This window comes from Neoarius graeffei, chromosome 13, assembly GCF_027579695.1.
Source record: "Neoarius graeffei isolate fNeoGra1 chromosome 13, fNeoGra1.pri, whole genome shotgun sequence".
NCBI classification, from domain to species: Eukaryota; Metazoa; Chordata; class Actinopteri; order Siluriformes; family Ariidae; genus Neoarius; species Neoarius graeffei.
In genome coordinates, this window is record NC_083581.1 from 75,358,942 (window position 1) to 75,372,853 (window position 13,912).

General features: G+C 40.6%; 1 protein-coding gene across 1 annotated transcript; it reads right to left on the bottom strand.

The window, feature by feature from the left end:
* Nucleotides 1–776: 776 nt before the first annotated feature.
* zgc:153284 (uncharacterized protein LOC751696 homolog) lies at nucleotides 777–13,692 on the bottom strand. The gene is made up of 3 exons (XM_060938520.1): nucleotides 13,523–13,692; nucleotides 8,369–8,536; nucleotides 777–1,019 (listed from the first exon to the last, which is right to left on the bottom strand). Exons 1-3 carry the CDS (start codon nucleotides 13,565–13,567, stop codon nucleotides 957–959), a joined length of 276 nt encoding a protein of 91 aa, XP_060794503.1. The 5' UTR covers nucleotides 13,568–13,692; the 3' UTR covers nucleotides 777–956.
* Between the last annotated feature and the right edge of the window lie 220 nt (nucleotides 13,693–13,912).

Sequence of the window (13,912 nt, forward strand, 5' to 3'; positions counted from 1 at the left end):
TGCTGCTCATCTGCAGTTTGCTAAAGATCACGTGTACAAGCCAGAAGGCTATTGGAAAAATGTTTTGTGGACAGATGAGACCAAAATAGAACTTTTTGTTTTAAATGAGAAGCGTTATGTTTAGAGAAAGTAAAACACTGCATTCCAGCATAAGAACCTTATCCCATCTGTGAAACATGGTGGTGGTAGTATCATGGTTTGGGCCTGTTTTGCTGCATCTGGGCCAGGACGGCTTGCCATCATTGATGGAACAATGAATTCTGAATTATACCAGCGAATTCTAAAGGAAAATGTCAGGACATCTGTCCATGAACTGAATCTCAAGAGAAGGTGGGTCATGCAGCAAGACAACGACCCTAAGCACACAAGTCGTTCTACCAAAGAATGGTTAAAGAAGAATAAAGTTAATGTTTTGGAATGGCCAAGTCAAAGTCCTGACCTTAATCCAATGGAAATGTTGTGGAAGGACCTGAAGCGAGCAGTTCATGTGAGGAAACCCACCAACATCCCAGAGTTGAAGCTGTTCTGCACGGAAGAACGGGCTAAAATTCCTCCAAGCCGGTGTGCAGGACTGATCAACAGTTACCGCAAACGTTTAGTTGCAGTTATTGCTGCACAAGGGGGTCACACCAGATACTGAAAGCAAAGGTTCACATACTTTTGCCACTCACAGATATGTAATATTGGATCATTTTCCTCAATAAATAAATGACCAAGTATAATATTTTTGTCTCATTTGTTTAACTGGGTTCTCTTTATCTACTTTTAGGACTTGTGTGAAAATCTGATGATGTTTTAGGTCATATTTATGCAGAAATATAGAAAATTCTAAAGGGTTCACAAACTTTCAAGCACCACTGTACATTTGTTCATGTGGCAGGATTTAAGATTGTTGGATTTGAGCTGTCTATTGCACAAAGATAAGTGTAAGAGTCAAACACAGCTCTCTTTCTGACTCATAGTTTGAAGAAAGTCTCTGGCTTGCCATCTTCCACTGCATTGAAGTACGCCTGGTGGTCCTGTGATTACAGAGAGGAGAAACACATGGTCAGACAAAACACACACACACACACACACACACACTGGCTAAATACAGTAATTTCCTCATAACATAATTGTTAGTGTGTTGTTAAGCTGTGTATAGTTTGTGGATCAGAATCAGAAACACTTGAGATTTCGACACAAAGAATGTGACGGGCTGAGGCTTATTCTGTCGACCAGACTGCATTCCTTAATTTCGTCACTACAAGTGTGTGTGTGTGTGTGTGTGTGTGTGTGTGTGTGTGTGCACGCATTGTTGTAAATTTCCATCATTCAAGAGGTGAGTAGATTTAACTGTGTATTTAAAGGGTGTTTTTTAAAGTGTTACCCTGTCCTATTTGCTTAAAGGGAAAGACATATTATGTAACGACTGCCAAACATTCATGAAATACACACAGCACACACACACACCCATTCTTGCTGTAATATCTACCCAAGACTGTATGCCACAGTGATCAGTATCAAATGTTTAAACTGAGAAAATGTATCATTTAAAGAGAAAAATTAGGTGATTTTAAATTTCATGACAACAACACATCTCAAAAAAGTTGGGACAAGGCCATGTTTCCCACTGTGAGACATCCCCTTTTCTCTTTACAACAGTCTGTAAACGTCTGGGGACTGAGGAGACAAGTTGCTCAAGTTTAGGGATAGGAATGTTAACCCATTCTTGTCTAATGTAGGATTCTAGTTGCTCAACTGTCTTAGGTCTTTTTTGTCGTATCTTCCGTTTTATGATGCGCCAAATGTTTTCTATGGGTGAAAGATCTGGACTGCAGGCTGGCCAGTTCAGTACCTGGACCCTTCTTCTACGCAGCCATGATGCTGTAACTGATGCAGTATGTGGTTTGGCATTGTCATGTTGGAAAATGCAAGGTCTTCCCTGAAAGAGACGTCGTCTGGATGGGAGCATATGTTGCTCTAGAACCTGGATATACCTTTCAGCATTGATGGTGTCTTTCCAGATGTGTAAGCTGCCCATGCCACACACACTAATGCAACCCCATACCATCAGAGATGCAGGCTTCTGAACTGAGCGCTGACAACAACTTGGGTCGTCTTTCTCCTCTTTAGTCCGAATGACACGGCGTCCCTGATTTCCATAAAGAACTTCAAATTTTGATTCGTCTGACCACAGAACAGTTTTCCACTTTGCCACAGTCCATTTTAAATGAGCCTTGGCCCAGAGAAGACGTCTGCGCTTCTGGATCATGTTTAGATACGGCTTCTTCTTTGAACTATAGAGTTTTAGCTGGCAACGGCGGATGGCACGGTGAATTGTGTTCACAGATAATGTTCTCTGGAAATATTCCTGAGCCCATTTTGTGATTTCCAATACAGAAGCATGCCTGTATGTGATGCAGTGCCGTCTAAGGGCCCGAAGATCACGGGCACCCGGTATGGTTTTCCGGCCTTGACCCTTACGCACAGAGATTCTTCCAGATTCTCTGAATCTTTTGATGATATTATGCACTGTAGATGATGATATGTTCAAACTCTTTGCAATTTTACACTGTCGAACTCCTTTCTGATATTGCTCCACTATTTGTCGGCGCAGAATTAGGGGGATTGGTGATCCTCTTCCCATCTTTACTTCTGAGAGCCGCTGCCACTCCAAGATGCTCTTTTTATACCCAGTCATGTTAATGACCTATTGCCAATTGACCTAATGAGTTGCAATTTGGTCCTCCAGCTGTTCCTTTTTTGTACCTTTAACTTTTCCAGCCTCTTATTGCCCCTGTCCCAACTTTTTTGAGATGTGTTGCTGTCATGAAATTTCAAATGAGCCAATATTTGGCATGAAATTTCAAAATGTCTCACTTTCGACATTTGATATGTTGTCTATGTTCTATTGTGAATACAATATCAGTTTTTGAGATTTGTAAATTATTGCATTCCGTTTTTATTTACAATTTGTACTTTGTCCCAACTTTTTTGGAATTGGGGTTGTAAATATAGGAATGCATTTTTGATCGCTATTTTGTCGCTGCTATAGCAAGTTCTGAGTGTTTGAAATATGCTCTGTAATATATCAGTCCGTATGTCAAAGCAATGGCCGTAAACGAGATTCGTTGAGACCTGTGCGAGACATTGTAGGACAGAAGTAAAACGTACAGCAGAAATCAAAGTCACCAACATCTGCCAACAGTGTCAAAAGACGTTCACGCCCTTTTTCGAATGCTGATGGAATCAAGCCGGAAGTTTTCCCTGTGTCCGAAATCGCTCCCTACTCACTATATAGGTCACTATATAGTGTGGACGCCATTTTGTAGTGCTGTCCGAAACCTTATTGAGGATTATGTGGGAAATGCGCTCAGTATAATATGTATTTATAACAAAAATACATGCATGCGTTTATTATTTTGAAAACCCACCAGCCACCTGACCTGACATGTTTTAATTGTGCGACAGTAATGATGTAAATACCAGCATGATGGCCTCGTCCTTATCCTGTCGTCTTTCCAACTCTTCTCTACTCCATGTTAGTTCGAAGTCATTTGGAATAATCTCCATGTCACATACGCGAGGGAGGCGGATGTCTCATCTCATCTCATTATCTGTAGCCGCTTTATCCTGTTCTACAGGGTCGCAGGCAAGCTGGAGCCTATCCCAGCTGACTACGGGCGAAAGGCGGGGTTCACCCTGGACAAGTCGCCAGGTCATCACAGGGCTGACACATAGACACAGACAACCATTCACACTCACATTCACACCTACGCTCAATTTAGAGTCACCAGTTAACCTAACCTGCATGTCTTTGGACTGTGGGGGAAACCGGAGCACCCGGAGGAAACCCACGCGGACACGGGGAGAACATGCAAACTCCGCACAGAAAGGCCCTCGCCGGCCCCGGGGCTCGAACCCGGACCTTCTTGCTGTGAGGCGACAGCGCTAACCACTACACCACCGTGGGAGGCAGATGTATGTGCAGAAATATACAGTTTAATAAAGTGCAGAATATATATACAGTAAGACAATATACACACAGGCAAACAATCCAAAATGGCAGGCTCGATCAAAAACGAGAATACGGGCAAAAAGGTCGGTCGAGGCGCAAACAGTACATCAAAGGCTAAGCGAGGACAAGAACGAGAAACAGGCACAAGGATCATGAAACAAGAAATCAAGACGATGGGTAGAAAGGCTCGGTCATGCGTATCGTAATACTTCGCGATGCAAATGCATCAGCACAGTCCTCAAATAGGCAAACACACAGTTCCTTAAGTGAGCTCAGTTGCGCCTTGTTCACGGCGCGTGCCGGAGTCCATTCGGCGCGCCTTCAGATGCACGCGCCACAGCACGCGGGACTGACACTCCATCACTGATGAAGCTGGCAAATCTCGAAATGAATCTAAATTGGAATGATATGGCGATCTGGATGCTGTGTAAACAGTTTTCAAAATGGCGGCGCTGACACGTCACATTTGAAGTCTCGCACAAGTCTGGTGAAGATCTCGCGGATAAGCGACGCCTGCCGTGGACCAAACGAACTACATTCAACATGGTTAAAAAAGAAAAAGGCTGATAAGTGTAATATTTAATTGCAATTAGTTGCTAATACGAGTCATGATATAAGGTTAATAAAACCAAAAACGTAATTGAATAACACGTTAATTAAGAAATAAAGCAAGTTTAAAAATGACTTCAGTTCTTTAAAATATACAACCAAGACCATACCCAAGACAATGAAATGAAACCTGATGATCAGGGCATCAATGATTGACCGAAGTCGTATAAATGCAACGTACAGTCCTGTGCAAAAGTCTTCGGCACATGTAAAGAAATGCCGTCGACCAAAAACAGCTTAAAAAATAATGAAATGAAATGTTTCAACATTAAAAAAATACTATAAACAGTAATCAGTAAACCATAATAAATGAAATAAAGTCAGAGTCAGTATTTGGTGTGAGACGACCCTTTGCTTAAAAAAAAAATAGTGTTCTCAGGTCCAGTGAGGTCAGTTTTATGTGGAAATGAGCTGTAGGTTTTCCTGAGCATCTTACAGAACCAGCCACAGTTCTTCTGGACACTTTGACTGTCACACTCACTTCTTCATTTTACACCAAAACTTTTGCACCAGTAGCCTTCATTATGTTTTCTTTTTTAATCTGAAAAGTGCTCTCTTATGGAATATGCTGCTCAGATACAAACTTTTTTTTTCCTGTAACATTTAATTTTGTGCTAGGAAAAAAAAACACGAACGTTTGGAACTCTAAAATGATTTTGTAATGTTTTGACTCGATCATGGATCATGTAGAAGTCAAAAAATGGAAATCTATTACAAAGTTTGTATGAAAAAAAAGTATAGGGTGCCTAAGACTTTTGCACAGTGTACTCATATTACTATTCATCATCCAAGTGGAGTTCGAAAATCTTTTTCGATTCATTATTATTTTCAGAGTTATGTCCCTTGATTTTCGTTATTACACTTTGTACAGGTGGACTCAATCTGGACAAGTTTTCTTAGAAACTACATAAGCTACATCAATGAAACTTTGCGTGCTCATACTACTGAAAAAAGCTGGGTGGCGTTTTATGAAGGTGTCGTAGCACTTATGACATCATAAGGCAATATTGAATGGATATGTGGATGGATATTGACATATGGTTAGTTATGTACATGTATATTGGCTGTATTTTAGATTGAATGAATGGCCTGGATGAATGGATAGGCTGCTCTTTAAAATAAAAATAAAGTTTTTTATATATTATTTAAAAGCCCTTCTAGGGACGGGCATTGGAAATTAGCCTATGGCTATAAATGCTATGATGCCTACTGTTAGGCTGTTGTACAGCCTGCATGATATGTATCTGTCCCTATCAAATAAACCATAACTAACTAACTAACTAACTAACTAACTAACTAACTAACTAACTAACTAACTAACTAACTAACTAACTAAAGCAATGGGCTTATAAGGGCGTAAGTGTGAAGAGGTCTTCATAAAATGCTCATGGCGGGGGATAGTGATGACCATGTCTTCTTGTTATCTTCTGTAACCTATCCTGGGCGTGAAGCAATTCGATTATGCATAATCCAAAGAAACAAGAAAAAAAAAAAGAATGCACATACGTATACATGGCGTGAACTAAAAATAGCTTGGCAGCTCTGTGTACAGCAGCCATTTTGGGTGACAGTAGGACAAGAGAACTATACAAATATACAAAGATTTGTTTGTATACGTTTATCTTGGCACGACTGACACTGCCTCTGCCGTTTTATTAACATTCGCACTATCATAGCCTCCTCAATTCCAACCATCTTCAGCTGTTTTCCTTGAGTAAGGTACTTCAGTTACAGTGCTGAGGTCTGTTTTGGCTCTAATCTGCCCCCTAGTGGACAGAGCTTTAAATCCTCCAAATGTACAAAAAGTACACAGGTGAGTAAATGAACAATGCTGCAGTCCTGTGTAATGTATAGCCTGTCGTATGTTAAAGGTGCTGACTGGAAAGTCATCGGAAATTTTCTAAATTTTTTGTATTGTGCATGGCATTTTCCTATGTCTCACAAGAACAATGTCATGTGAACGAGATGTGGTCATTTTGATGACCTGAGTGTCACTTTTCTCCATTTTGGGACCATTTTCCTCCCTCCTGAGGTAAACAGTACAGCCCTACGGAAACAGCCAAACAAGAGGAGCTTTAACTAATTAGCATAAGTGTTGTCAGGCAAAACAAACCTCACCCGGGAGCACTCATTTTATACCTATATGTTGATAATGGTAATATTTCTCAATCATCAGCTGTCAGGTTATAGTCCTATGAAAATCCATGACCTTGAGTTTGACACTTCAGAGTCATTCAAGGTCAAAGGTCATGGTGCCAAATGAAAGCCCATATGGCACTTCCTATAAGTTGATAATGGTAAATATCTGCCTACCATCAACCGTTTTCAAGTTACAGCCCTCTGAAAATCCATGACCTTGAGTTTGACCTTTCAAGGTCACTCAAGGTCAAAGATTATGGTGCCAAATGAAAGGCCATATGGGAATTCCTATATGCTCATAATAGTAAACATTTGTCTATCTGCAACCATTTTTGAGTTAGAATGGAAAATATGTTATTTTGCCCGAAAGGTTGACCTTTCCGATGACCTTGACCTTCACCTTGACCCGCTTACCCCCAAAATTTAATCAGGTAATCTACGGACCATTGCCCACCTAACCTGAAAATCTGAAGTCATTTGGTGCAACCGTCTAGACACTAGATTGTTAACAGACAGACAAACAAACAAACAAACAAACAAATGAAAAGTCATGCAGAGCATGATACTTGGGAAAATCACAAAGAAATGGAAGTTATGGCCGATTAGGTGTTTTTACAAGATTTGACCTTGGTGACCTTGACCTTTGACTTTGACCCACCAAAAACTAATGATACCTTTGTGTGACCCTAGTGAGTTGCACTGTGCATTTTGGTGAAGCTTGGTCAAGAAATGACGACACTAGAGCATCAACAAACAAACAGACAAACAGATCAACAAACTGCACTGATTACAATACCTCACCCCGCTGACTCCGTCGCGGGCAAGGTAACTATGGAACTCTGTCACACTAAGATGGCGACGCCTCCAAGAAAACATCGTAACTCTGCATCAACCTCTGAGAATTTTGAGTCGCAGGGATTTGTGTAAGTTGTGGCTGATATTTGCGAACAGATCCGTGAAACAAAAAACAGATAAATATATCTTTTCTCTGTTCCTGCTTTTGTGTTCTTGTTTCCTTCTCTGTAAGATCAAAATGTTAGGTGTGTAACTCCGTACTCACTACTGTGGAGTCGAGCCCATGCATTCTAAAGCTAAGATAGCTAAGCGCTAGCTAGAATGATTCAATTACCTGTCCAGGAAAATGACGCGTCATCCATCTAACCTTGCTCTATCCTGCAGTTGCACTCACTAGGCAGGCTTTCCTTTTCTTTTCCGCTGGCTTTTAGCTGGCAGGAGAGCTGAGTCCGCCATGTTTACCCATGCCGACTTGTTTTGGTTAAAAGTAGGTCAAACAGACACGCCCCGCAGTGCTCATATGATGTTATATTGCTGCTCGCTTACTTCAGCGATCTCCGGAATCATAAAATGTGGGACGCTTCTTATCTTGGCAAAACATTTACACACCGGATACACGGTGTGTGTGAAGCAACGCAACATCTCAAAATTATAACAGCAATAGAAATAGAACATTTTGCCCAGAATTCAACTTTGCAGTCAGAACCTTTAAGTACTACATTCAATTTTCCAATCAGATTTTTTCCTCGCTGTGGCCAAACCCCGCCTACAGAGACCTTTTTACACACTGTCCTTGAACATGAACATGTGTTCAAAGAAACTCACCCCGCAGTATTGATTTCCATTAAAGACCTGAGGAGGCAAGGCTTTGGGGTCCCCCACCTTCTCCCTCATCTCATCCTTCAAATCAGCGCTCTGACTGATGTCCTTGACAAAGTACTTGATGTTCATCGAATCGAGGAACTGGAAGATTTCATTCTGCTGTTGCTTTATCTGAAGGGAGATCCAATTTAAAATCCTTAGCATGATATTCAAAGCAGTTCGTATACTTTTATCATTTATCATTTGAGCTGTTTATCTGTTTTATCTTATCCTAGGTGTAAATTCTTTCCATTTGAGAATTCTTAGTTTATTTTATTTACACTCTGATTGCTTTTAAATTGACCTTTGGGTTTTAAAAAATACTACATCAGCAAAACACTTTTTTTTCACTAATGGCTATGAAGTCTTTACGGCAGGGATGAAAAAGTATGACGTGATGGTTTGCAGTACATTATGGCATAACTATTAACAGTTATTCCATGAAATCGAGTCGTACATGAGCTGGTAGTCGGCTATAAGCCATGTATGACACGACTGAGTGGAATAACTGTTTTATTCTATCCACATTCATTGGATTTTGAGAAGCGGAGAATTTTTATTTTTATTTTTTGCAAATTCGACCAATATCAAAATATGCACTGATACCTGGTTGTTGACTTATTAGTTAACTTTCTTGTGATGAGTTTGATAATCTGAAAATGCTACATTCGTGATGTTTTTATAAAAAACGTTAATTTATTTATATATTTATTCATTCATTTAATCCTTGAATTTTCAGAAAATGTGCCACATGGTGATATTTAATGGTTATTCCACGAAATCGAGTCGTACATGAGCTGATAGCTATAATCCATGTATGATGAGATTGAGTAGAATAACTGTTTTATTCTATCCACATTCACTGGATTTTGAGAAACAAAGCATTTTTATTTCTATTTTTTGCAAATTCAATAAATAAAAACTTGATACAAATCGTCTGACAAAATAATTTCAGCTTAGAATGTAAACAAACCGGCGAAATGTCAGGAGCAATTTGTGAAAAATGCGATAATAATAATAATAATTCTTGAAAAACAAAGATATGTTCTTACCATCAAATACTTTTATTCCATATTTTGTTGCTTTTTTTATTTTTTGTGGTTTTGTTTTCGAGTAGAGATTTTATTTTATCCTCAGTTGGTTCAGCAACACGCTCCGCCATTTTGTTTTTCTCTACTCACGGTATATGAGCTGATATCCTAGTAGTAGAGGAGCCAATCAGAGCGCATGATTGCTCATATCCAGTGAACGTGGATAGAATAATACTAAATGTTCCACTGCAATGACAGTGCCAAGGTTAAACAATTTGGTTCAAAAAACAGCTATAACATTTTTTAAAGGATGCTTTCATAGGATCCCATTAAGACACTGGAGAAATTCAGTTTTCTGAGCTTTTCAGTTTGTTAGAACTATCAAGCAACGTGTTCAATTTAGGGTTTGACGTTTGCAGAGCCGTGATGTACCGTATCAGTAACTATTATACCGTTCTTTCTCACAGTGTGTCAGGTTGCCTGTATACTGTCACAGCCTTAAAGAAAAAGTCCACCCTAAGCATATTGTGTTATAATGAACTACAATATGTTGCTAAAAGTTACGTAACCATCACGCTGATTGAACACCCCATTCCAGATTTAGTCCCCCTTTGCTGTTATAATACCCTCCACTCTTCTGGGAAGGCTTTCCACTAGATTTTGGAGTATGACTGTGGGAATTTCCCAATTCTTCTTTTCACATTCACTGTCTTTCATCTTTGTTCAATTTCATGTTAATGAGAGCCAATTTGCATGAGATAGTGGCGCAAATATCCAGAAGGCAAAGCAGTTGTGCTGAATTATAGCAAAGACCCGGCTTGGCAAGTTGATGAGCGTGATGATGTCGATGGCAGTATTAGCATGAAAGTTAAATCTTTGGAAACTGATCTGGGATGGGTTTCCCGATAACGTTGCACTTTAGGGCTAAAGAGTGAGTTTAAAGATGCTCTTAAGCAAGGAACGTTGTCTCTGTATGTGGTTTTCCCGAACTCACTCGTAAGAAGGAGTCTTAAGGGCAACTGTGCGAAGAGCCTCTTCGCAATGCGCATCCTCAATATAAGCATTAGTAGTTGTGAAAAGCATTTGTACTATAGTTGCTGAAAGCATTAGTAGTTGCTGAATTCAGTCAGTGAAGACAATTAAGACTAGGTGGGGCACAAGGCACATGAAAAACAAAAAAAGCACATGGCTGTCAAAACAAACACACAGGTACAATAGCGGCCTCTAGAGGCCAAGATAGTCACACCACCTAACATTCCTCATCTCATTCATTATCTCATCTCATCTCATTATCTCTAGCTGCTTTATCCTGTTCTACAGGGTCGCAGGCAAGTTGGAGCCTATCCCAGCTGACTACGGGCGAAAGGCGGGGTACACCCTGGACAAGTCGCCAGGTCATCACAGGGCTGAGTCATAGACACAGACAACCATTCACACCTACGATCAATTTAGAGTCACCAGTTAACCTAACCTGCATGTCTTTGGGGGAAACCGGAGCACCCGGAGGAAACCCACGCGGACACGGGGAGAGCATGCAAACTCCGCACAGAAAGGCCCTCGCCGGCCACGGGGCTCGAACCTGGACCTTCTTGCTGTGAGGCAACAGCACTAACCACTACACCACCGTGCCGCCCATATATATATATATATATATATATATATATATATATATATATATATATATATATATATATATATATATATATATATATATATATATATATATATATATATATATATATATATATATATATATATATATACACACACACAGGGTTAGTCAACATTATGTTAACACTAATGGATTATTTTTCTCCTGAATGTGTGGTGCGCCGTGACCGCTGCAGGCGTAATTGGGCCCTACTTTTTTGACACCCCAACAGTGACATGAGACATCTACTTACACATGGTGCAGCAGTACACCATTAATGAACTTCCACTACAGATCCGATCGGCAGGGTATTTCCAACAGAATGGCGCACCGCCGCATTTTGGCTGTACTTATCTCAACCACACATTTCCAGGTTGATGGATAGATTGCGGTGGACCATTGCCATGGCCTCCACACTCCCCTGATTTGATGCCCTGTGTTTTCTGGTTATGGGGTATGGTGAAGGAGCGCATGTATAGCAGGAAAGTTCATGATATCAATGACCTCAAGGACAGAATAAGGACTGTGGTATTATCTATTCCCTACGAAATGTGCATCCGGGCTTTAAATGGTACTGTTTCTTGCTGTTTTTTGTGTGTTGAACATGATGGCGAACAGGTTGAGACCGTCCTGTAAATCATCTTGCACATATGCTGTATGTTTTGTGAATAAATGGTTCCTACCATTTAAGTGTTAACATAATTTTGACTAACTCTGTATTTTCCCCACTTGCCCCTCCTTCGGGCAGTCTTTATCCCCTCAAGCTTGGGTCTAATACCAGAGGCCTGGGAGTTTGAGGGTCCTTTGCGGTATCTTAGCTGTTCCTAGGACTGCACTTTTCTGGACAGAGATCTCAGATGTTGTTCCTGGGATCTGTTGGAGCCACTCTCCCAGTTTGGGGTTCACTGCACCAAGGGCTCCTATCACCACAGGGACCACTGTTGTCTTCATCTTCCACATCTTTTCTAGCTCTTCTTTCAGCCCTTGATACTTCTTGAGCTTCTCAAGTTCCTTTTTCCTGATGTTATTGTCACTTGGTACTGCCACATCTATCACCACAACCTTGCTCTCCCATTTGTCCATCACTGCCAAGTCCGGTTGGTTAGCCATTACCAGTTTGTCCATCTGTATCTGGAAGTCCCACAGGATCTTAGTTTGGTCATTCTCAACCACCTTCAGAGCTGTGTCCCACTTTGACCTTGGGACTTCCAGTCCATACTTGGCACAGATGTTTCTGTACACTATGCCAGCCACTTGGCCATGGCGTTCCATGTACACTCTTCCTGCTAGCATCTTACACCCTGCTGTTATGGGCTGGATTGTCTTGGGGGCATCTTTGTACAGTCTACACTTGGGGTCCTGCCTCGTGTGGTAGACCCCGGATTCTGTCAATCTTGTGCTTAGGGCCCGTTCCTGTGCAGCTTTGATTAGTGCCTCTGTGCTGTCTTTCAGTCCAGCTTTATCCAGCCACTGGTAGGATTTTTCAATATCAGCTGCTTCTTCTATCTGCCGGTGGTACATCCCATGCAATGGTTTGTCTTTCCATGATTATGGAAAGACATATATATATATGCGATAGAAATGTGTTTGAGGCAGAATCTCTTAGGTGGCAGGGCTCTACATTCCTAGATCATATTTTGTCAATTCAATCTCCTTCTGTACAGAAGGAGTACAGTCAATTCAGTCATTTTGTCAATTCAGACTCCTTCTGTATTGAAATATATTCATAATGCTTTGCGTATATTTATTCAATAATTACCTCGATTACTTGCAATGTACAAGAAAAATAATTGAACACCAGCAGCAGATTCAACACCAGTCTCTGCCCACTGATTATGAGAGTCCTTTGGAGGCGCAGCGCATTCTGTGTATTCGACGGCAAGCGAGTCACTCTTTGCTGTGAAAGAGTGATCCAGGTCCATCGTAAGTTAAGAGTGAACTAAAGTACTACTTAGGCTACAACATTGTTTGGAAAACCCATGTTAGATTAATGATGGATCTTAAGAAGCAGTTAAAGTCACTCTTAGCCTTAAGAGGTTTTCGGGAACCCCACCTCAGTTTGAACAGAGTGGACAGATGAGAGACAGCTGGACAGATGAAAGTATTAAGGCGCTGCTTCATCGCTCTCTTTTGGTCGAGATGAAGTGAGCGCTAAATCCTACTTCACCACTCCATTCCACTGCACCAGCATCAGAAAGTCAAACAGCATTGTGGAAAGATTTAATCGATGACTAGATTTCAGCTACACATCAGATAGAAAAAATGAACAAGTTTTGAAGAAATGAAAGGGTTTTTTTTAAAACAATGGTTAAAGAAACATAGTTCTGGAATAAGAAAACAGGCTGAAAAATGTTATACATGGCAACACTTCAATATACCAATGAGAAAAACTCCATTTATCAAAAATGAAAGGAATAAAATATGTTGGTGTTTTACCTCTCTGGAGCCAGTGACGCTGGTGAAGTAGACTGTAATAGTCATGGTGCAGTGTAGCGAGACGATCTGACAGTTTCAGGAGACTGAAGTGATAATGTAGTGTGTGTTTACTGTGCATATAGTGTGTATGGTGTGTCTTATGTGACACACACACAACCTGCATTAACTTACTGTAGGACCAGGTAGGCAGGTTCTGACATGATTACCACCTGAGAGCCACACCTCACAGACACACACACACACACACATTGTTATCATATGTCTCAGCTTCACTGAGAGTGTATTTGGTGCATGCATGGAGGTGATCAATTGACCTGTACGTACATGTAATAAATTCAAGAGCTGGTCGAGTGTATATTGATTTAATATGCTTAATTTGTTTGTTTGCAA